Below are 23,958 nucleotides of genomic sequence, written 5' to 3' on the forward strand. Positions count from 1 at the left end.
CTGGTCGGGGAACTAGATCCCGCATGTGTGCCGCAACTGAGTCCGCACGCCGCAATGAAGATCCCAAGTGCCACAACTAAGACCCGGCACAGCCAAAATTAAATAAATATTTAAAAAATAAAATACAATACAAACGAACATATCTACAAAACTGACACAGACTCACAGACTCACTCTGTTCATAGAGAAAAGACTTGTTTGCCAAGGGGGAGGAGAGGTGGGATAGAGAAGGATTGGGAGTTTGGGATTAACAGATGCAAAGTATTATATATAGTATGGATAAACAACAAGGTCCTACTGTATAGCATGGGGAACTATAGTCAATAACCTGTGATAAACCATAATGGAAAAGAATATTAAAAAGAATATATATATGCATAACTAAAGCACTGCTGTACAGCAGAAATTAACACATTGTAAATCAACTCTACTTCAATAAAATTTTTTTTTTAATTTGTAATAGGGGGAGCAAGAGAATTATAAGGCCAGAAACCATATCTTGTGGGAATTCACATCCCCAGAATCTGCCAGAAGATCAGGCCACAGCAGTGCTCCATAAACATTTGTTGGAGGGTTCCTCTATTAAAAACAAAGATGGAATTCCCTGGTGGGCCAGTGGTTAGGACTCCGCCCTTCCACTGCAGGGGACATGGGTTCAATCCCTGATCAGGGAACTAAGATCCTGCATTCCACATCGAGGCCAAAAACAAACAAAAGATGGGTTTAAATCTCAACAGTGATAAAACAGTTTTAACCCTCACAGCTAGAAAGTCTCATACCTTCAGATTTTCGGTAACTATCCTAAACTATGTATCAACTATTTTGCTCCTGAAAATATGATCAGATTCTATATGAAATAACTATCAATGACTACAGCGATACCATTCACAAAAGATAAAGGCCATGGGAAATAACGGACTCAGGAAAATGGTGGCCATCAGTGGTAAGGACATATTCTTTAAGGCATGAGAGTCCTTGGGATTAAGATGTTTGGTGAATCCAATGGGTTTTTTTGTTGTGTTTTGTTTTTTCTTTTTGGCCACACAACCTGCAGGATCTTAGTTCCCCGACCAGGGATTGAACCCATGCCCCCTGCAGTGGAGGTGCAGAGTCCTAATCGCTGGACTGCCAGGGAATCCCTCCAATGGGTTTTAAGTTATACCTAAGCAAAACCTCTGACTTTGTTGATATGAGTTACCAGAGGAAGGTGAGGTGCTAACGGAGGCCTTAAAAGACAGTCTAATTCCCCTATCGATCCAGGATAGTTTCATGTAAGATGTGTGAAGGGAGGGCCTTAAATCTCTCGGAGGCAGGTAAAGCAGTAAGAGTCAAGGCTGTGGTATCAAATTACCTAGTTTCAAATCTCAACGCTGTCTCATCCTATCTGTGTGACTTTGGATAAGTTACTTAATCCCTGTGTTTGTTTCCTCCATTGAAAATGTGGATCAACCCCAGAAGGTTGTTTTGAGGATGACCTAATCCATGTAAAGCACTCAGCACAGCCTAGGTTGAACTATATGAATTAAGTGCTCAAGATATTAGTTGTAAAAATGAACTAGGCTAGCCTAGGCCTTTGTTCGGCCAGGGTACCTGTGTACCTGAGGTACACAAACGGGGGGCAGGGAGAATGAAAAACAAGCATTCTGTTAATAAGATATTCTGATTAACAGCTAACATGGGAATTCCCTGCAGTCAAGTGGTTAGGACTCCAGCGCTTTCACGGCTGGGGCCCGGGGTTCAGTCCCTGGTTGGGGAACTAAGATCCTAACAGCCGTGAGGTGCAGCCAAAAAAAAAAGATAACAGCTAACATTTACTAAGCCAAACAAATTGTATTAAGGGTGTGCCACTCCTGATCTTAGGAAAGAGCACACACCCTACCGGGTTTCCCAAATCCACCCCTGAGCTGCCCAATACTGCCAACCTCCTAACAAGAGCTCTTCCAGGCATTCATGTAAGAAATGTTTGAGTGCACACTAAGTGCCTTAAGACGTGGATGGGGAGGAACCTTTGATTGGAGGCGTTCCAGAGAACTAGAGGTAACTACGGTAGGAACATATAGACGCCTTTTCTAATAGTTTACCTATAAAGGGCAAGAGGAATGTTACAGGGGCTGGAAGGAAGTGTGGGGTGGAGTGTTGTTTTCTAGCTTGTCTTTTATTTGGGAGAGATGCCCGAATACTTGTAGTTTGTTAGGGATGAACCAGCAGCGAGGGAAAAGATAGATGACGCCAGAGAGGGGATAACTGCAGGAGTCAAATCAAGTGAGTGAGGGGGCCACGGAACCAGAGCCTGGGAGGAGCAAGCTTTAAATATAAGAATAATTGGGTCCTCCAGGTCTTACCGTAAATCACTGGGTTGCTGTCATGAAATAATACGATGTTAAAGAAAAACGTCAAATTCCCTGGGTGGGATACTCAGCTGATACCGCCCCAACTCAAGAATAGCCTTCGCACATGCGCAGTGCGTGCACGTCGCGTTGGCTGAGGCACTCTCGCGAGAAAAGCCGTGCAAGCCGGAAAAATGGCGCTTCCCAGTCCCCGAGAGTCCAAGGCCCAGTCGGCGACAAGCGCTACCGAGTCTGACGGGGAGATGGTGCTGCCCGGCTTCCCCGATGCAGACAGCTTCGTGAAGGTGAGCTCGTGAGGCCTCGGGGGCACAGGGAGCCGCCCGCGGCTGACCGGAAGCAGGCGCGGACCCTCTCGGAGGCCGCCCACGCGGCTGCGCGCATGCTGCAGCGGAGCCTCGGGAGGGGGTCTAGGGGCCGCTCCCCGCTCCGGGCACAGTCTTCATCCTCCGGGGATGGGGCCTCGCACGCTGACACCCGGGGACGCCACACTCCCCAGGGTCCTTGATCTCCCGTTTGAACCCATGTAGTCCCGAGTGTGGAGAACCATCTCCGCCTCGTGGGAAGGGCTTTCTGGTCACCCTGATGTCCCCAGCCTTCGCGACCCCGACCCCGCCCAGGTCTGAGCCACCCGACCAACTCTCCAGAGAGACTTGGCTGCTTTACGCCTCCCGCGGCCGGGATGGCGCTTCTTCCCTCTCTTGAGGGCCAATCCTACATAATCCCAAACCCTGGGTTTAATGTCACCTGTTACAGCTGCCACTGAGTGTCCCTCCTGGAGGTGCCATAGAACATTTATCAATGCCTCCTCGAAGGAACATAGAGTTCATTTACATTATTTGTCTATTGGTGCCTAAATATGAACAAACAAACCTGGGATTAAACACCTCATGCATAGCTCTTCCAAGACCATGAAACTAAAATAGTTTGTAAGTTAGCACTACAGATCCTCCAAAACGCCACTCGCATTATATCTAATTCATCATTAGCAGATGTTGTTATTAATTCATTTATTTGGTTCTGAATAGTTCCTGGGCCACTAGCCATGGTCCTGATTGGGTGGCTCAGTGTTACCATGTACCCCACCATGATTCAAGTTCCCATCTTTCTCTCTCTCTCTTTTTTTTTCTTGGAAAACATTTATTACACAACTCACAGTAATGTCAGTTGGCCTTGATATGACCAACTGTCATTTACCTATGACAGCCACTTCAGGTTTTTTCTCATTATCACACAACAGTTAAAATAGAGACCTACTTGGCACTAACTGAGCCATAAACACTAGTCCAGCTGTGGACAGTAGCCATTCTAAATTGCTTATCCAAAAGATCTAGAATATTCTTATATTGTCTTTTTTTTTTTTTTTTTTTGCTGCACCATATGGCTCATGCCGCACCACGTGGCTCGTGCCCCTTGCAGTGGAAGCGTAGAGTCTTAACCACTGGACCGCCAGGGAAGTCCCTTATACTTTTTTTTTATTATTATTATTATTTATTTTTGGCTGCGTTGGGTCTTCATTGCTGCACGCGGGCTTTCTCTAGTTGCGGTGAGCACGGGCTGCTCTTGGTTGCGGTGCGCGGGCTTCTCTTGTTGTGGAGCATGGGCTCTGGGCGCAGGGGCTTCAGTGGTTGTGGCGCGCAGGCTCTAGAGCACAGGCTCAGTAGTTGTGGCGCATGGGCTTAGTTGCTCCGCGGCATGTGGGATCTTCCCGGACCAGGGCACGAACCCATGTCCCCTGCATTGGCAGGCAGACTCTCAACCGCTGCGCTACCAGGGAAGCCCTTTTTTTTTCTTCTTCTTCTTTTAATAATGAGAGATTACATCTATTTATTTATTTACTTTTTTGGCTGCCTTGGGTCTTCGTTGCTGCACACAGGCTTTCTCTAGTTGCAGTGAGCGGGGGCTACTCTTTGTTGTGGTGCACGGGCTTCTCATTGCAGTGGCCTCTCTTGTTGCGGAGCATGGGCTCTAGGCACACAGGCTTCAGTAGTTGTGGCAGGCGGGCTCAGTAGTTGTGGCTTGTGGGCTCTAGAGCGCAGGCTCAGTGGTTGTCGCACACAGGATTAGTTGCTCCGCGGCATGTGGGATCTTCCCGGACCAGGGCTTGAACCCGTGTCCCCTGCATCGGGAACCCATGTCCCCTGCATCGGCAGGCAGATGCTTAACCACTGCGCCACCAGGGAAGTCCCCCTTATGCCTATTTTTCAAAGGCGGAAACTAAGGTTCAAATAAATAAAATAACTTGCCCAAGGTCACAGTCAATAGGTAGCAGAGCCAAGACTCAAACCCAGGCTGTTTTGAATATTAGTCATATTATATATGTATTTGTTCTTTCTGTCCCTACTCTCCCAAGAATGTAAGCTCCAAAACTTGGTTTCATGTTCACTGTTGTATCATAAGGGCTTGGTGTAAAATCGGCAGTAAATGAATATTTGTTGGATGCATGAAGGTCTTCATCATCTAGCACAATTCATTATATATAGTAGATCTTGAAAAAAAATGAGTTGCTGAATGAATGGTGATCTGTGTCTAAAACATGCTTGTTTTTCTGGTTTTTGACAGTTTGCTCTTGGGGCAGTGGTGGCAGTCACCAAGGCATCTGGGGGCCTACCACAGTTTGGTGATGAGTATGATTTTTACCGAAGTTTTCCTGGCTTCCAGGCATTTTGTGAAACACAGGGAGACAGGTTGCTTCAGTGGTAAGTACTGTATATTGGTTTCTCATGTTGAAAGAAAAGACTATAAAGAAGTAGATGATTTTTCCTGAAGTTTGTTTTTTTCTTACCATAATTTTCTGTGCTTTAGAGCTATAAAATGTAAAAATGAGACAGTGGGAAATGTTAATTAGGGAAATGTTACTTGGTAAATTTTGAGTTTTACTTTTAAAATATATATATTGACTATTGCAGCTATAGACAATGAATCTTTTTTAATTAATATGGGACTTGAAAACCTAGATCCAAGATTCTCTCACACAACTTGGAAAGTCACAAGTATTAGCTTTCTTTTTCTTTTTAATCTATTTTCTTTTTTAGTAATAGCTTTCTAATAAGTGTATTAGGACAGGCATTACACAAACATTGATTTTGTTTAACTGTTGCATGACAGAATTAGAGAATCTGTTTTAGATTTCATGTTAAAACAATGAATGCAGAGTATATTATTTACATAGTGTTACGTATTTTTTTTTTAGAATTTAAAGGAAGCTTTGGGATAGTTTCTTCCACCCCCTCAAATAATAGATGAGAAAAATAAGTCTTAGTGAGATTCAGTGAATTGCCCAGTGCCATACAACTAGCAATGTTTTTTGCTAAAGGGTGCAGGTTTTATTAGTTTGATCAAAAAGTATTGGGAATAGTCTAAGCCAAGCCTTGGGAGCTTTCTCCTAGATTGTAAACAAATGAATAAAAGTATACAAGCTGATTTTGGTTTTCCTGTCCTTTCTAGCATGAGTAGGGTAATGCAGTACCATGGATGTCGAAGCAACATTAAGGATCAGAATAAAGTGACTGAGCTGGAGGACAAGTTTGATTTGCTAGTTGATGCCAATGATGTTATTCTGGAAAGAGTGGTGAGTATTTCACATTACTCTTAAGGTTACTAACAAATGAAGAGCTTTCGTATTATTAAATATGAAAAGAAACCCAAGCACCTTAGAAAATGAAAAGAAAGGAAGTTTAGCATTTCTGGCCTGTAATGACATTCCCTCCCTCTGCTAGTTGGCTTCTTCTTCCCAAAAATAACACAGTTGTCTTCAGCTATATCACTTCAGAGTATCACTGCCCCGGGAGAAGGCTGTTTTTAAAGTGCCGTATTAGTAATCTACCTTCCAGATTTGCGAATCCCATTTTGTTGCAAGAGAAGAGGCCTCTGGATACAGATCCCAACCAAAATTTCATCTATTTTTACTATTATCCACAGTCTGCTCAACACCCTGACTTGCATAATTGGAGGGAGATGTGAATCATTTGATCTAGCTGACTGTCTACTTACACCTAATACTACAGCATAACATTCTTTACAGAAATACACACAGATTGTCCAAAACACATCTAACTGTCAGCCATGTGACAGTCCTGCAGATATTTAAATCATGCTCTCCTGTCCCTTGAAGTCATCTCTTCCATGGTCTAAATGCCCACAGGTCTTTCAGTGGTTTCTCATACTTTATGATTTCAAGTCCTGGCATTTATCAGCTGGGTGCACCTCTGTTAATGGTGCCCAAACTGAGATTCCACATCTTTATAAAGTAGATCAGGACACGCTTCATTCTCACTCTAAATACCGTACCTCTATGTTTAATACAGTCTAGGGTCTTTTTAATTATTTTAGTGGGCCACATCATACTATTGAATCACTTTTGAATTTTCAGCCCAATTCAGAACTGTAAAGAGACTTGATCAAGGGTAGGGAGTGCCTGATAACAGCCTTGTCATTGAGCAAATAATGCTTCATTTATTTGCGATTGATGACTCTCTAATCACCTCTGCTACAGTGATCCACCCTTATAAGTGTGTACTCTCGCACATAATTCTCTGAATGTATTTCGTAAAAATTTTAGGTAATTAGCTCTGTTAACCCTGAAAGGAAGATACTAAATTAATGTCTCTTTTACTCTTAGGGCATTTTACTGGATGAAGCATCAGGTGTGAATAAGAATCAACAACCTGTCCTCCCTGCAGGATTGCAGGTCCCTAAAACCATAGTGTCCAGCTGGAACCGGAAGGTGAGGGCTGCTTTTCAGGTGAACTAGAGCTTTCAGTGTCAGCTTTGCATTAGGGCCCTTGCCCATTCTGATTTGCATTTCTGTTTTAACTTATTGGACACAGAACTGGCCACTGCCTAAGTTGTTCTCATAAATAGACACAACCTAATTACACCCTCTTGTCTAACCCCCCAGTCTCACACACACATACATTCTTAAATGAGTGGTCTTTGGAAGGCATAAATTGGAATTTATTCTAATTCATCAAGTTGCTGTGTTATAAAGTATTTATATTTGTTGATCATAGGCAGGAGAATATAGCAAAAAAACAAAATGTGAAACATTCCGGCTGCTTCATGCAAAAAACATCGTCCGGCCTCAGCTTAAATTCCGAGAGAAGATTGACAATTCCAACACGCCGTTCCTTCCTAAAATCTTCATCAAGCCCAATGCTCAGAAACCCCTCCCTCAGGGTAAGTAGTGCCAGCTCTGCCCAACAAAAACGAATCAAGGGGAAAAGGTATCCCTCCCACCTTCCTTTCTTCAAATTCAGAGGGAGCCAGTTAACCCTCCATAACTAGACAAGATGTGAATGTGTCTTTGTCGCTGCTTGGGTCTCCAGCACTCTCTAAAGAAAGGCGGGAGCGCCCACAGGACCGACCAGAGGACTTGGATGTCCCCCCTGCCCTGGCAGATTTCATCCACCAGCAGAGAACCCAGCAGGTGGAGCAGGACATGTAAGTGTTTGCCTGTCTGAACGTCCTGCCGTGGCCCTCATCCTCGTGCCGCATTTTCACTCTGTCACTTCTGTAACGTGTGAATGAGAACAGAATCTGAGGAGTCCTTATCCTGACGTGCATCTTATCGATTAAACCTCCTGCTTGTGTTCGCAGAGGGCCTCGCACAAGCACTGTCTCACGTAGCCCTCACGCAGTCCTGAGAGCTGCCAGTTGCTCTTGTCCCCATTGGACAGATGAGAAAACAAAATTAGGGATGCTAACTTCCCACAGAACTAGAACTTTAAGCCCAAGTTTTCTTAAAAGTGTCCTTCCTTTGTACCACTCTGCCTTTCTTGTTAGGTGTGGACGCAAACAAGAAGGTAATGCTCACCAATAAATTCAGTACAGAAAAGACATTTCTCACTGGCAGGATAAGCATCTTGGAAAAACTTCGCTTAAAACAGACAAGAGGACTTTGATTTCAGTTCAAAGAAAAACGGTGATGAAAACTTCGTCAGTGTTGGTCTTTTTCTCACACGCAGCCAGAGTGTCTGAGCGTTTGTGCCTCAGCCCCAGCTCTGCACTGTGAGGCCACTAGCTGAGTGCTAGAGAAATAAAGGTAATGAAAGGCAGCCCTGCCCTCAAGGAACTGAGAGACTTAGGATTTTTATGCAAGTATCTGATAGAGGAACTGAAAAAAATACATCATTTGGTATATGACCAACTGAGGTATTGACCACTCTCTCTCACCTCACAGATTCGTTATTCCAAACCACAAGGCGTTACATATCTCACCTTTCTGTATCATCCACAACAGCAGCCGTACAGTGGTTGGCAAATTAGTGCTCAAATCTGTATAAATGAACCGATTTTGAATTATCATACTTTAAGGGTGAACAAGTTTCACCCAATTTTTTTTTTGTTGATGCACTTGAATCGTTGTTGAAACAATGACGCTTTTAAAAATATTTTCACAATGGTCTTTTCTTGTTTGTTTTTACGAATCGGATTAAAGCATTTGTTCTTCCTTGAATCATGGAATTAATCAAAAAGATTTTTCTTTTTGTTTTATTGATTCAGGTTTGCACATCCTTATCAGTACGAACTAGATCACTTCACTCCACCAGACTCAGTCCTTCAAAAGCCAGAGCCCCAGGTAAGTGCTCAACCTTAGCTGATGGATGGCACCCAGGTAGCCCAGGAAGAATCAAATACATAGATTACTGGATGTAATTTTGGCTTTCCTTAAATATTTTTAAAGTAGAAGGTTATGACTTTGGATTATTTCGTGAACTCTTAATTTTGGTACTTTCACGAAAGATGATTCTTAACAGTCTTCTCTTTCTGCCCGTACTTCTGTGATGCAGTTCTACAGACCTGTAGGAGAGACACCCTGCCACTTCGTGTCCTCGCTGGATGAACTAGTGGAACTCAATGGAAAGCTCCTGAAGTGTCAAGAATTTGCTGTAGACTTGGAGGTAACTTGTTAATGACCTGGAATGAAATTTTTCATTTCCTGTGAGCTGACCTACTCAAGAAATACAGAATTAATACTAATTTAAATCTACTTTTTGGTAAAAATTAATTATATTACTCTGCTTTATAACTGACTTCAAAATCGGTAAAGGTAAGCCTGGTAAAATCTTTTTTCTCCTGTTCTCCCTTCTTTCTGTGTGTTTTAGCACCACTCTTACCGGAGCTTCCTAGGGCTCACCTGCCTGATGCAGATTTCCACCCGGACAGAAGACTTCATCGTTGACACCCTGGAGCTTCGCAGTGACATGTACATTCTCAATGAGAGCCTCACAGACCCAGCTATTGTTAAGGTCAGTCCCACTCTTGCACGTGAGTGCAAGATTTAGGTGCTTTTCAGTTTACTGTTTTCATCATTTCAACGTGGACCCAATAAAGTTGAGAGAAATAACAGTAACTTCACACTAGGGTACCACATGCTAAACTGCTTTTGTTTCTAAACCCCTGTTAGAAGAGCTAAGGCTTAGCTCGTTACCACCCAGAAAAATGTTAAATCACTTTGATGAGTACTGCAGTGAGCCCATGCTCTCAAGATTGTTTGGACTTAATGACTACCCTTGAAGTTAGCAAAGCAGGTTTCTTAGAATCATCAGCTCTTAGCAGTTACAAGTATGCAGTTAGGAGTGTAGAAGGCTGTGGCCCAAATTAAAAGAGGCATTTAAAACTGAACCCATCTTAATCTTTATCCTGTCTTCTAATTCCAGTGTTCTAATAACCTAGGGGCAGAGTTCATTTCAGAGTATAAGTGGCCTTGTGCCACTGTACTGCCTGACTGTGGTTTTGTTTTCAGGTCTTCCACGGTGCCGATTCAGACATAGAATGGCTACAGAAGGACTTTGGGTTGTACGTGGTGAACATGTTTGATACCCATCAGGCAGCACGCCTTCTTAACCTGGGCAGGCACTCCCTCGACCATCTGCTGAAGCTCTACTGCAACGTGGAATCAAACAAGCAGTATCAGCTGGCCGATTGGAGAATACGGTTAGTTTGTTCTTGACCAGGAAATGGGGATGGCAGAAGAAGGCCTCGGCATTCATTAACTCCCACTCCTGGAGACCTTTGTGCAGGCTGTAATACCATTTGAATCTTCAGTTGAATGTCGTTGGGCTTTTCTCCAGTTGTTTTCGTTGCATAAGGACAACTGGAAGTTTTAGAATAACAATGAAGTTTATGTTGGGCTGATTATGTTACATAGAGGGGAATGTTAGTAAATTTCGGTTTAGTTCTGTAATGTGAGGAATTTAAAAATTTTTAAATGGATTGGTTAAAAAAATGCTTCCTATTTGAAAAAGCTGGGAATTACTATCTTAGATAAACAAATAGTGTGTTATGCTTCACGGAAATAGTAGTTGAAAGAGCCGCACCATGTCAGCATTTGTCAACGCCAGTCTCTTGTTTGTAACTCACATCTGCCGGGTAGGGATGCTTGTGTATGTGTGAGATGGTCTCGCATAGGTGTGAGAGGATTCTAAGGTACAGCGCTGACTTAGCCTTATAGTCAGTGTTTACTATAGTCAAAGGCTGTAACGGAGTCTTGGCCGTACTTTGTGGGACTCCTGCTCACCTTGGTCATTTCAGATGGCCGGCTTCCTCTCTGAGGTTGCAGCTGTTGTATGGAGAAGCACCAAGCTTTTCTCCGCGTCTCATGCCAGAATTTCTGAAGAGAATCTAGTGAAGTCCAAATGTAAGATGAAAATGATAAAATCTAAAAACCACTACCTGTTACTTAACCCATGCCACGTGCCATACCCTGGGCTAAGATTCAAACTCAGGACAGCAGGGCCCTTATTTTTAACCACATCCTTGCCCTGCTGCCCTTTCTACCCAGCTGTGAAAAGAGTGGCTTGTCATATGAAGATGCAGGAGATGCTGGTAGAACTGTAGTATTGGCCGGGAGAGAATCTTTGATATCAGAAGGAACCAAAAATGTCTTAGCTCCAGCAGCGTAGACACGTCGAATTGCCGCCCCGGGGGGAAAGGTGTGAAACAGTGTTCTCTGTTGCAACTCTAGACCTCTGCCTGAGGAAATGCTCAACTATGCCCGAGACGACACTCATTACCTGCTTTACATCTATGATAAGATGAGGCTGGAGCTGTGGGAGCGTGGCAACGAGCAGCCCACGCAGCTGCAGGTGGAGTGGCAGCGGAGCCGTGACATCTGCCTCAAGGTAAAGCCCGGCACCCGGGTTCCGACACCCGGGTTCCGCTCAGGTCCCACTTGTTCTTTGCTTTGCTCTTTGCATTCATGGAAAGAGCCCAGTGTCTTGAAGAGCCCAGGGCACAGTATTGATTCCCACTGATCTTGACTATTCGGTAATATTTTGCAGAAATTCATCAAACCTATCTTCACGGATGAATCTTACCTGGAACTGTATAGAAAGCAAAAGAAACATCTCAACACACAGCAACTAACGGCCTTTCAGCTGCTGTTTGCCTGGAGGGATAAAACAGCTCGCAGGGAAGATGAAAGTTATGGGTAAGAGACTAGAGATTCTTTTAATCTTGCCAGGTCTGGTAACAAGGAAATAATGGACTTTTTTTCCTTTTTGCCATGAAAGTTGGTTGTTTTCCCAGGGTTATAGCATATAGTGGAACTTGTTGGCTGAATTTAATGTGATCCTTTTGTGTGTTTTATTCCAGATATGTCCTTCCAAACCATATGATGCTAAAGATAGCTGAGGAACTGCCCAAGTGAGTGAGACCTGATTAATATGCTCGCGGACTTTCTCAGTAGAGAAGAGTTGTCCTTCACAGTCCAGCTTCCCTGATTGTTATTGCCTCAAGGCTGTTTACTCAGAGAAGATTAGTGCTCAAGGAAGTTAGCACCAAGGAATGCAGTCTCTGCCCTTGGGCTGCCATTTAGGCAGTAAAACTTCTGAACTGGAACTGTTTCAGTGGATGTGCCTTATACTGAGTCCCATGTAAGTCTCTGAGCCTATAGCGTCCACTTACAAGGAAGGAAAATGTCTGTACCTTCTTCCAAATTAAGCTATCTTATGATTTTAGACGTTTTATGATGTTAATTGAAGTATAAGCAGAGAATCAAAGTTCATAATCTTCTATCACCTCCTTGCAGAATCGCAGTACAGCAGAGCTGCGGCCCTTCTTTCCAGCTCTCCCGGTTAGCAGGAGGCAGCTGTAAGAGGCTTTCTGCTCAAGGCTCAGTGCAGCAGGGAGCACGTCTAGGAGCAGCTGGCTGGGCTGCCCGGACGTGACGGTGTTTCCTTGGTGTCCACCTGAGCTTTCCGTGCTCTGCCTTTATCTGGTTATTGTCCTTTCCTGGAGCCTTTGAGGGCTGTGTTCCTAGGCGATGAGTTGAGTGTGTTCTCGCTTGCCTTCAGGGAACCTCAGGGCATCATAGCCTGCTGTAACCCTGTGCCACCTCTTGTACGGCAGCAGATCAATGAAATGCATCTTTTAATTCAGCAGGCGCGAGAGATGCCCCTGCTCAAGGTAAGAAAGCTTTTCTGCTAAACGTTCCCAACTCAGCAGGTTCTCAACCCTGTCTGCCAGTGTCTTACTCCTTATCGTGTCCTATGGACGTGAGCTGGTCTCCATTCTAAAAAAATCCTGAAGACATAATAGGATTTAGGAAATCCAGTGGGTGTATCTTTATGATAATCAAAAGCTAAAACTCATCCTTTTTTTCATGACCTTATCTTTGATCATCCAATGAGTCAGTGATGTCTAATGATGTCTAAGGGGCTGGTTAGCTGTTGTTCAGAGGCAGTTAACCCGGCGGGATAAAATGGAGTGGGGATCTCAACACAGGGAGCTCGTTTTGGAAAACGGGCAGTGGTCCAGAGTGAAGTGATAGTGCCCTGATGAGTGTGTTGGTCACAGAAATGGAAAGCAAAGGACGGGTACAAGAAGTATCTTCAGAAGAAAAGATCGATGGGACTTAATAACAGATGGAGACAACAGCTGCCATCTCTTTTTTTCATTTTTTTGGCTGTACCGTGTGGCTTGTGGGATCTTAGCTCCCAGACCGGGGATCAAACCTGGGCCCTCAGCAGTAAGAGCACCGAGTCCTAACCACGGGACCGCCAGGGAATTCCCTGCCATTTCTCTTTTTTTTTTTTTTTGCGGTACGCGGGCCTCTCACTGTTGTGGCCTGTCCCGTTGCGGAGCACAGGCTATGGACACACAGGCTCAGCGGCCATGGCTCACGGGCCTAGCCACTCTGCGGCATGTGGGATCTTACCGGACCGGGGCACGAACCTGTGTCCCCTGCATTGGCAGGCGGACTCTCAACCACTGTGCCACCAGGGAAGCCCTTCCCTGCCATTTCTTTTGGAGCACGATGCTAAGTGCTTTAGAGGTATTCCCCGACTGGCAAGTGGATTTGAAAATAACGGAGGTGGAGTCAAGGACAGTTCACTCCACATATAAAGCCAAGGTGATGGGAAACATGAGAACCTTGGATAGAAGAGGGGAATTCAGAAATGTCACCAGCTAACTGTGAAGGAGATGCTAAAGTTTAGGAAAATTTAGATGAAAGCAGGGTCCCCAGCCCATAATCCAGATCCATACATCTACGTCTATGTGCGACGCATGGGCACGCACACACCAGCACGCCTCTGCTTTTGTGTAGATAATGCAAGATGTCAGGTAAATTGGCATGTTTTTTTTTGTTTGTTTTTGTTTTTTTGTTTTTGCGGTACACGTGCCTCTCACTGTTGTGGCCTCTCCCATCGCGGAGCACAGGCTCTGGACGCGCAGGCTCAGTAGCCATGGCTCACGGGCCCAGCCGCTCCGCAGCATGTGGGATCTTCCCGGACCGGGGCACGAACCCTCATCCCCTGCATCAGCAGGCGAACTCTTAACCACTGCGCCACCAGGGAAGCCCTGCATGTTTTGATTTGTGTTTTATTGGGACAGTTTTTCATGTTTTGTCTAAGTAGTGTCAGCATGTGGTAAATCATGTTTACAATTTTTTGAAAGATTATTGATTCCAGAAGACTTGAAATCAGCCCCTTTGAAAAGGTGAAAAAGAAGAGAATCTGAGGATAAACATATTTACTGTCTTCATGTTAAAATTTCTTTCTTGACTCTATACTTTTTCCAAGTAAAGAGAGAAACGCTGGTGACAAGAGAAGAATCTTTATCAAGCTCTTTGGAGTCCTTCCACATTGTGCCTTGTTACGATAAAAGGTTTTATTCTTTCATCCAACAAATAATTATTGAGCACTAAGTAATTATAGTGCCAGGCACTGGAAGGGATGAAGGGATGAGAGAAACTCTCTGGGCTCTTGAGAAAAACACCGTCTAGTGAACGGACCCTTCTGCGCTGAGGGGGAAAAAATGTGTGTATCATCAAATTTAGGGGACTTTTCTCAAATTCTCTTTGTTTTTACTTTTCAGTCTGAAGTTGCAGCTGGAGTGAGGAAGGACGGGCCACCACCCAACCCTGAGGTACCAGGATGTGTTTATTGTTGCTTCTTTGCGGGAGACATCAGTCAAAGCCAGCGCGGACCCAACCTCCCTGACAGACACCAGGGCCTGACACCTCGGGCAGAAGGCTGCCCCCTGCTTGCAGGTTGTTCGTGTCAGCCTGGTGCTTTCTTTTTGTTGCAGAGATTGGAGAATGCTCTCTTCGGCCCCCACGACTGCTCCCACGCCCCGTCAGACGGCTGTCCTCTCATTGCAACCAATGGTAATGAAAAGCCCTCTGGAATATCCTGGACAGCTGGGGCTGCCTGGTGTGCCATCCCACAGGCTTCGACCGTGCTGACTTCCCTCCCTGTAGGGCCTGTGCCGGTGCAGAAGCAGGAGGGCCTCCCCACTGCCCGAGAAGAAGAGGAGGCCCTGCCGGACTCCGGATGCCTTATCGCTACCGCTGTCATCACGTTATTTAACGTGAGTAACATCTTCGGGGAGGGGAGACAGACCGGGGGGACGTACTGGGTTTATCACACAGGCCGTCTGCCTGGAGTGTCGTGGCCACCTCTGAGCCGAACACCAGAAGTAGAAGCCAGCAGTGGTGGGAGTGGGCATGGAGGCCGTCAGCCAGGTGGTGTTTGCTGCCCTGACGAGGAGGTCTGTGGGAGGTGGCAGAGGATTCTCTGTGCGCTCTGCATGAGGAGATCCTCAAGGGAGGGTTGACATCTTGATACTCACCAATGGCCCCCCAGGGAAGTGGCTGTGGGCTCCAGGGGCGCATAAGCAGGGACTTTTCCCGAACATCCACGGTCAAGGGACAGTTCACCCTGATTCCCAGAAGGGATGGAGTGATGTCTCCGATGAAGAGTGTGTGCTGTGTATACCTTCCTGACAGCCGCCAGCACCACCTGTATGTGCTCTGGATGAAAAAGAGAAGATTTACAGAGCATTTCTCCAGTCTGGCTCGTTAGAGGAAGTGAGCTGCAGGAAATCAGGCACTAGGAAGTGGGTAGGAGCTTGTTCCCCATCCCAGAGAGAGGCTGAGTCCTGGTAGGTAGTGACTCCATCCAGTGTGGAGTCCCAGTGTGGCCCGCCTGAGCCCAGCCGTGTTCCTGGAATCGGGCTGGGATGCGACAGAGCTTATCCCGGTCTATCCCACCCAGCACGCTTCTCCTTTCCGCCAGTGACTTGAGCTGCAGGTTCTTTGCACAAGGAAGACCAAGGTGCATTTGTTGGTCAGGATGGACAGATACTGAAATGACCAGGGACGAAAGGAAAACGCACAGATAAAATTCTGAATACAGCAAGCAATAGATGTGGTAGGAAGGAAAACCCATAATTTCTAGAAAGAAGGAACTGAGAAAGAGAAGCAAGAATACTGTCTATATGGAAAAAGACAAGTGTCAAGCTTAGCAGATGTTCAGATGGTTAAGAAGCTGGTGGTCCAGTAGGTTACGGGATCACCGTTCACAGCTATTCCACCACACTCGGATGCTGGGCCAAAGCCAGGGAGGTGAAGTACCGCCTGCAAGATGTACCACCCGGGAGTGAACTTTCCTTTTCACTTAATTACATACATTTAGTCTTGCTTCATGTGAAAAAAAGTCTAGGAGCTTTAGTTGACCGCAGAATTCATTGAGCCACAAAGTGATTAGGCAGCTAAAGATGTGAGCGTGAACCTGCGTCTGTGTGGACGTGTAAGTGCTGTGCCTGGTCTAAAGGATGCTGGATCTCCTTGTGCCCTGTGTGGCAGGGAGCCTAACTACAGAAAAAGCCAAAGGATAGCACATGCTGATGAACCCAGGTGGAAGCAACATTCTGTTGCATAATTTCATTGGTTACCTATACAGGTGTATGATTTTAAATTTCAGGTTACAACCCCACATTTTAGAGCCAGCCAGACCTGGGTTTAAATCCTTGTTCTGCACCTATTAGCTGCAAGGCTCTGGAAGACTTTCTTAACTTCTCCCAGCCTCACTTTCCTCATCTGTAAGATGGTGAGAATAATGCCACATAGCTCATAGGTTGTAAGGACATGGTGAGAATTCATTGATTCAATAGATATGTATTAAACACCCTACTGTGTGCTATTACAGGTTATTACAGTGCCTTATGCATAGGGGAGGCTTTAAAAAGAATAGTCGTTAATATTGTAAATCAACTATACTTAAATTTTTTAAGTTTAAATTAAAATTGTTTTGGGGGTTTTTCTTTGGGTTGGGGGGTTGTTTCTGTTTTTTTTTTTTGTTTTTGTTTTCATTTTTTTTGCTTTGTTTTGTTTTTGTTTTTGTTTTTTTTGCAGCTTGCTCTTAGTTCCCCAACCAGGAATTGAACCTGGGCCACTGCAGTGAAAGCACCAAGTCCTAACCACTGGACTGCCAGGGAAGTCCCAAAAAAGTTTTAAATAAAAAAATAAATGTAAGTTATTCCCTGGTGGTCCAGTAGTTAGGGCTCCGTGCTTCCACTGCAGGGGCCACGGGTTTGATCCCTCATTGGGGAACTAAAATCCCCGTATGCGGCATGGTGTGAATGAATGAATGAATGTCAACTGTTAGTATCATTACTGTTACTGTTATTCCTCTTGCTTGTATCTTAAAGTCACAGAATGATTACATGAGTGATCACTTTCTGTCCCTGCAGGAACCTAGTGCTGAAGAAAATGGAAAGGGTCCATTAACAGTTGCACAGAAAAAAGCCCAGAACATAATGGAGTCCTTTGAAAATCCATTTCGGATGGTAAGTAATGGTTGTGTATGTTAAGGGCTGACAGAAGAGGCAGAGCTTTCTGTAGCTGTAGGTGCCTTTTGCCTGGAAAAGAAGCTGAGAGTGTTCAGAGACTGGAAGCCTCAAAACTGTGAAGTCGTCCCCGGCAGTGGGTTGAGACCTGGGGTCAGGTCTTTTGAGACAAAGCCAAAAAGAAGACCCCACTTGAGGGCCAGGCAGCCGCGGCCAGGCTGATGCTTTGCACTGAGGCCTCCTAAGATGGAACCAGCAGGAAAACTCCCATCTCAGCGCCACCGACCTCTGGGTCCAGATTCCGTTTCTCAGCGGTTAACGTGACTGCGTCTCCATCTCTCCAGTTTCTGCCTTCACTAGAATCCCGGGCTCACGTCTCTCAGACAGCAAAGTTCGATCCATCTTCAAAAATCTATGAAGTAAGTGGATTTGTCACCCTTTCTAAGAGTGACTTTCTAAGAAAAGGGGACTTCTTAATTTCTTAAACCAGGTTTCTGTTTTAAACAAGCCCATCTGTGAACCTCCCTGGAAGTGAATGCAAGAAGCACTTCATATATAAGCATTGTTTCCAGAGAGAGCAGCCAGACTTTAATCAGATTTTCGAAAGCATTGGGGGACTTTTTAAGAAACAGATCTTTGGTTTTTGTTTTTTTAAATTGAAGTTTAATTTACTTGGTGTAAAGTACAGAGATATGAAATGTACAGCTTGGTGCGTTTTGATATATGAATATTATAAGGTGACGGCTTACATTTTAAAGCACTCTGTCGTATGTCGTGTGGTTTGTCTTCAGCAGCATTGTGAGTAAGAATGAGAGCACATCTTCCCTGGGTCCCCGTGAGATGTTCCTGGGAGCCCGCATGTGAATTGTCTGTTCAAAGCCCTCTTCCTCCCTGCAGAAAGTAGCGCTCTGGTCAGATAGGTGGCCTGCCTCCCTCTGCTCCCAGCACCACTCTTTCTTTAGGCGAGAGAATCAGGCCGACCCCCTGATGGGCCTCCACCCTGTCACTGGTGGTTAGCCTGCTGCTGTTAGACGGGGAGTCAGGCAGGGTTTCCCCCACTGGTTGTGGCACGCTCAGCAGCCATCCGTCCCTCACCGTGCTTGCTGGTTCCTGCCACCTAGATGCGTTCTAAGGCCGCAGGTACAGGTGGTGTCATAAAGAAGCACGTCAGACTTGCAGGAGTCCCGCCTTGAATCCCATCTCCGCCATTTATTAACCACGCCCCTTGGACAAGTTATCGTAGCTTCTCCGAGACTGCTTCCTGTCCGTAAAGCAGGGGTGATGTTAATGCCACTGTCCCGGGATCACAGAAGGGACTGAATGAGAGGGTGGATATGTGAGCATCCAGCCCCGTGCCTGGGATACAGCTGTACTTTGTCCTTCTTAATAAGTAGCTTATAAATAAAGCCAGCCTGAGGTTTTATTTTGTGTGTCATTAGATATGGAACTTATAACCTAGAATGTATATAGCTGCTAGGTTAGCATGCTCTGCATCACCTCATTAAAAAAATAAAGCATTCCTAGGTGGCTGAGTTCTGGAGTTTTTTTGTTTTGTTTGTTTTCATTATAGATCAGCAACCGTTGGAAGCTGGCAAGCCAGGTACAGGTACAAAAAGAATCTAAAGAAACCGCCAAGAAGAAGGCAGCTGAGCACACAGGTAGCGCAGCGTCTGCTTCCTCAGAGACTCAGCGCATTCGTTAGAGAACAGCCCTCGCACGTCGTCCTGTGGTTTTAATCCTTCAGCGACGTGCCAGATACAGCAAAGCAGCCTCCGCCCTGCTGAGGGGTGGCGGACGGCCCGCCGGTGGATGTGTGAGCTGTCAGGGCAGCGGGTACTTGGTCAGAGAGCGAGGTAGGAGGTGCTGGGGGATGGGCCTGAAGGGCCGCCGGGCTACTTCCCTACGGCAGTCAGTGAACGTGGCTTGAGCAGAGACCTGCAGCGATCAGGGGAAGGGTACCGGACCGGAGGCGCAGCGAGGCCAAGGCCCCAGCTCGCCGTGCTGCTCAGCGTGGCCAGGAGGCCCCGGGATGAGGAAGGCGGGAAGGAGGGGAGGGCAGAGAGCAGGAATCTGTTGTCAGGACTTTAATTCCAAGTGAGTTGGGAGCCTTGCAGGGTTCTGAGCAGAAGAGGGACATGCGCTGAATTAGGCTGTGGAGGCCTCCCCCTGGAAGCCGCGCAGAGGGCAGGGCAGGGAGTCCGGTCAGGAGGCAGGGCTGGAATGCAGGTGCAAGGGGACGCTGGCGTGGACGAGCTGGGGACAGAGCAGGTGGTGAGAAGTCAGAGCCTGGGTGTGGCCCATAGTGAAGCCGACAGCGTGGGGTGAGGACTCAAGGGTGGTCTGTGGACTCGAGAGGTTTCATCCTGAGTGCCTGAGGAGGTGGGGCTGCCGTCGACAGTGAGGCTGAAGAGGGAGCCGGTTCGAGGCGGACGAGGTTTTGGTTCTGGTCCTTCACGTGTTACAGTTGAGATCCCGACGCAGCACCCTCAGAGGTGTCCCGTAGGCCAGTGCATGAGGGGCAGGTGTGGGTGTGGACTGAGATGGCGGGTTATGAGAAGAGCATCTGGGCCCGAGCCCCACGGCAGCCACCCTGTGGGGATTTGGGGAGGTGGGGTGGGACCAGCAAAGGGGGCTGAGGGGCAGGGAGGGCGCGTGCAGCTGGGGCGACCGCTGTGGGCAGAGGAGGGCGGAGGCTGCACAGAGACGGTTCTCTCTCTTGCAGCTGCCCGGGACCAGGCCAAGGAGGAGTGCAGAGCAGCAGCGGAGCAGGCCGTGTCCGTCCGCCAGCAGGCCGCCGTACGTGCTGGCTTTTCTGCGTTTTCTGGTTGTGGTCAGGATTGTTCTCAAGCATCAGGAGGGCTTGCCCTCAGCTTTGGATTAAATGCTTGCTTCTTCCCAGTTCATGCTGGCTTGTCAAGCAGTGCTGCCTCGTGCCCCTTGAGAAAGTTGACGCTGTCATCCCTCTTCGACGTTCCTCCCTCCGCATTTGGGATAAACGTGCCCCTCGCCTGTAGGAGTAGACAGGGCTTCAAGCCCGCGCTGTGTCCCACACCTCCTGGGAGCTGTTTCACTCCCTGGCACCCAAACATTCTGGAATGCTCAGCCCCGGCCTTTCGAAGTGGCCCGATGTCATTCTCCCTCTGGGAGCTCGTCTCGGTCCACCTGGCGGCAGCCCCGCCCAGACTGCCCGCCGGCGCTCCTCTCCCCATCACCGAGTCAGTCGTTACAGCCCAGGGGGCGGTGGGTCCCTCGCGATGTGCTCTCTGCGGGCACGCAGGGCGTGCTGCTCTCTTACGGGTCTGTTCAATCCACAGCTAGAGAACGCTGCCAAGAAGAGGGAACGAACAACAAGTGACCCGGGGACGACAGAACAGAAACAAGACAAGAAACGATTCAAAATTTCCAAGAAGCTGAAAGACCCAGATCCACCAGAAAAAGATTTTACCCCATATGACTACAGCAAGTCGGATTTCAAGGCTTTTGCTGGTGAGGCCAGAACTGGTGCCCTGCAAGGACTACCTGCCATGTCACATGGGGTAAAGAAACAGCGGGCCTTCGGCGGAACTTAAGCTCTGCCTGACACCTGGCACGAAGCAGGAGTTGTGAGGGCAAGACAAGGACACAGTGGTGACCGGACAGAAACCCACCTCCCTCAGCCCCTGGGACTGACTTGTAGGAGCCGCTCTGGTGGTTCAGCACAATGGTGTCTGTTCTAATCGTGGCTTCATCCTTCTTCACAAGAGCTTGTGTTTTCACACACACACACACACACACACACACACACGATTTGACACACACACACACACACACACATACACACACGATTTGGTTTGTTGAGAAAACCTGATGCCCAGGAGATGAAGCTCTGTGCTTCCTGAGCCGGTGAGAGCCTGTCTACTTTGAAGGGGCTGAGGCTGGCATTCCTGACTACAGAGCAGCCTCCTTGGCAACACAGCAGTCTTTTCTGCAGGAATGTCACCTCTGGTCCCAGTTTACTGACAGTGGCTTCATCCTGCACAGAAACCAGATAGATTTCCTTGATGTAAAGTGGCCAGTGCTTTAGCCACCTGCCCCTGACCTAAGAATAGACCTGTGAGAAATGAGCCTTGTCTCCAGGCTGCCCTTAGCTACTGGGAACATGATCTGTGAAGTTACATCAGCCAGAAGTTTCTCTCGGTAAAGGGGTAGTGGACTGACAGCCCACACTGCCTGAATGTTGTGCCCCCGGCCTGGTAGTAAGTCTGTTGTGTGTATTCACTCACTCACACGATCACCGGCGTCTCTTCTCTTACCTTTCAGGAGACAGCAAATCCACACTTTCTTCCCAGTTTGACCCAAATAAGCAGCCACCGTCTGGCAAGGTAAGTAATAGACTGAGAACCCCAGCATGCTCCAGGTGCGTGTTTGTTGACCTCTTCCACTGCTTGGAAGACAGGTCCATCTAGGAATCCTTTTTGCATATCTTTTCCCTCACCTCGTTTCTTCCCAAGTACAGACAATACCCGTCAACTATTCTAGCAAGAAAAAAAATGTTTTAAAGAGTCTATAGAAGTGGGTGTGTCGTTTTGAAGGGTGTTACTCTGTTTGCTGCCATGGGAATTACAGCCACAGGCCGAAACCCTCCCTGTGGCTGCTGGCACAGGCCTGCCTTTGCCCCCCCACCCCACCGTGGGCGTTGCTTCCAGTCAGAGCAGAGGGTGGCTGGACGTCTGGCATGGGGGGGCGGCGAGGCCCACGTGGAGCCCTCCCGTTTCTTCAGTAGCTCATCTGTATGGCCTCGCCTTCAGAAACACCCAGAAATGTCCAGTTGCAAGAAAACCAGAGTCACACCAGTGGCGCTGGAGTCCTTGATGGGCCATCTGAGCTCAGGGGTGTTTTCCTGTGCGTCTTGCAGTCATGGTTGTCACTCAGCTTCAATGGCTTCTTTTCAGAAATGCACTGCAGCCAAAAAAATTAAACAGCCGATGGGAAACAAAAGCATGTCTTTTCCAACTGGAAAGTCAGACAGGTACGTGCCAGATGGCCGGCGTGGCCCGGGAAACCCGGTGAGCAGCTCTGAGGCCTTAGGTGGAAAGACTTTCAGAGGGCCTTTCCCAACCCGATCCCACCCTTTGTCATTTGGAAAACTAGCTGGGACAGGAGAGGTGATCGCTGGATGCCAGTCACAGCCACGGCCTCCCCGGGCTCCAGTCACCCTCAGTGCTCTCCTGGTACCATACGGTTTCCCAGGGGCGCCTCGGAGCAAATAGGTCTGAAGTTTGCCTAGATCAGCTTGCTTCTGAGGAATGAGAAAAACAGTCCGTAAGCAAATGTGGGTTGTCATTGTTCAGGAATATTTTAGTTAGAGGCGTGAAACCCTGATCCTTGAGGCAGACCCTGAGGTCAGAGGACTTGCCCCCAGGCTGTGGCCGTAACGGAGGGACCTGCCTGTAGATCTCGGTCAGCTCGGCCGTTCCGGCCCCGCTCTTGTCTGCTGGAGTTTCGGGGCACATTGCTGCCCTGCTCAGTCCTCGCAACCCCCAGAGAGTCCATTTTCCCTCCGTTCTGCATGATTAAGGTTCACAACGTTTTATAAACTGGCTGAGAGCCGACGTTCAGCCACACTGGAAGAAGTAACTCTCTTGTTTTCGTGCTGTCTCTACAGAGGTTTCAGGCACAATTGGCCAAAGAGATAGTGTTGGAAGAGACCCTTGGGATCCTCCCATGGACTGGAAGCACCAAATGGTGGTGCTGGTTTTGTACAGACTCATTTTTAAACCATTAAAAATAATTCTTACTGGAAGAAAGCGGGTTCCTGACTTTTCTTTTGCGGCCACCACGGCTCTGGCAGGAGAGAGCAGATCTCATCTTGTCCAGATCACCATCATCAGTGGCCTGGGGTAAGTGTGCCCTTGGGGTGTGGTTTCTGGAGAAATCCAGAACCACCTCCAGGGGGGAATGCAGGAGGCTGTCCTGTGACTCAGGAAAGGGAGGCCTGGAGCACAGCGCTCACCCGACTGTCCATCCCGAGAGTTCTCACTTGTTCACACACCTTCGGATCACATGAATGAAGCCAAATGGTGGAAAGGACATTCGGGAGGGACTGGTGGGTGCCTAGAACCAGCGGGGCTTCACGAGGGCCTGGTCTCTTCTCTGCTTCTTTCTCTCTCTCTTTTCTTTTTACACTTTTTTTCCCAATTATAAAAGTAATAACAGGGCTTCCCTGGTGGCGCCGTGGTTGAGAGTCCGCCTGCCAATGCAGGGGACGCGGGTTCGTGCCTCGGTCCGGGAAGATCCCACATGCCGCGGAGCGGCTGGGCCCGTGAGCCATGGCTGCTGAGCCTGCACGTCCGGAGCCTGTGCTCCGCAACAGCAGGGGCCACAACAGTGAGAGGCCCGCGTACCGCAAAAAAAAAATAATAATTAAAAGTAATAACATGTTTATTGTAGGAAATGAGGAAGACATAGATAAATGCCAAGAGAAAGAATAAATCATCTTTAATTCTACCACACAGAGATAACCTTTAACATTTTGATAGAAAGGCTTTTTACCATGTAT

The 23,958-nt window shown here is 47.3% G+C and overlaps 1 protein-coding gene across 1 annotated transcript; it reads left to right on the forward strand.

Annotated features, from left to right (window-relative positions):
* The first annotated feature begins 2,519 nt into the window (after positions 1 to 2,519).
* On the forward strand, positions 2,520 to 23,194 carry EXOSC10 (exosome component 10). The gene is made up of 25 exons (XM_082856811.1): positions 2,520 to 2,632; positions 4,908 to 5,044; positions 5,793 to 5,916; positions 6,967 to 7,071; positions 7,358 to 7,523; positions 7,673 to 7,787; positions 8,850 to 8,925; positions 9,137 to 9,247; positions 9,452 to 9,595; positions 10,093 to 10,283; positions 11,314 to 11,470; positions 11,630 to 11,778; positions 11,943 to 11,993; positions 12,644 to 12,755; positions 14,667 to 14,717; positions 14,880 to 14,958; positions 15,052 to 15,161; positions 17,325 to 17,420; positions 17,765 to 17,839; positions 18,991 to 19,078; positions 20,143 to 20,216; positions 20,735 to 20,906; positions 21,720 to 21,781; positions 22,352 to 22,428; positions 23,065 to 23,194. The coding sequence occupies exons 1-25, from the start codon at positions 2,522 to 2,524 to the stop codon at positions 23,093 to 23,095; spliced, it is 2,664 nt and encodes an 887-aa protein (XP_082712937.1). The 5' UTR covers positions 2,520 to 2,521; the 3' UTR covers positions 23,096 to 23,194.
* The last annotated feature ends 764 nt before the right edge of the window (positions 23,195 to 23,958 follow it).

This window comes from Leucopleurus acutus (assembly GCF_964270905.1).
Source record: "Leucopleurus acutus genome assembly, chromosome: 2".
NCBI classification, from domain to species: Eukaryota; Metazoa; Chordata; class Mammalia; order Artiodactyla; family Delphinidae; genus Leucopleurus; species Leucopleurus acutus.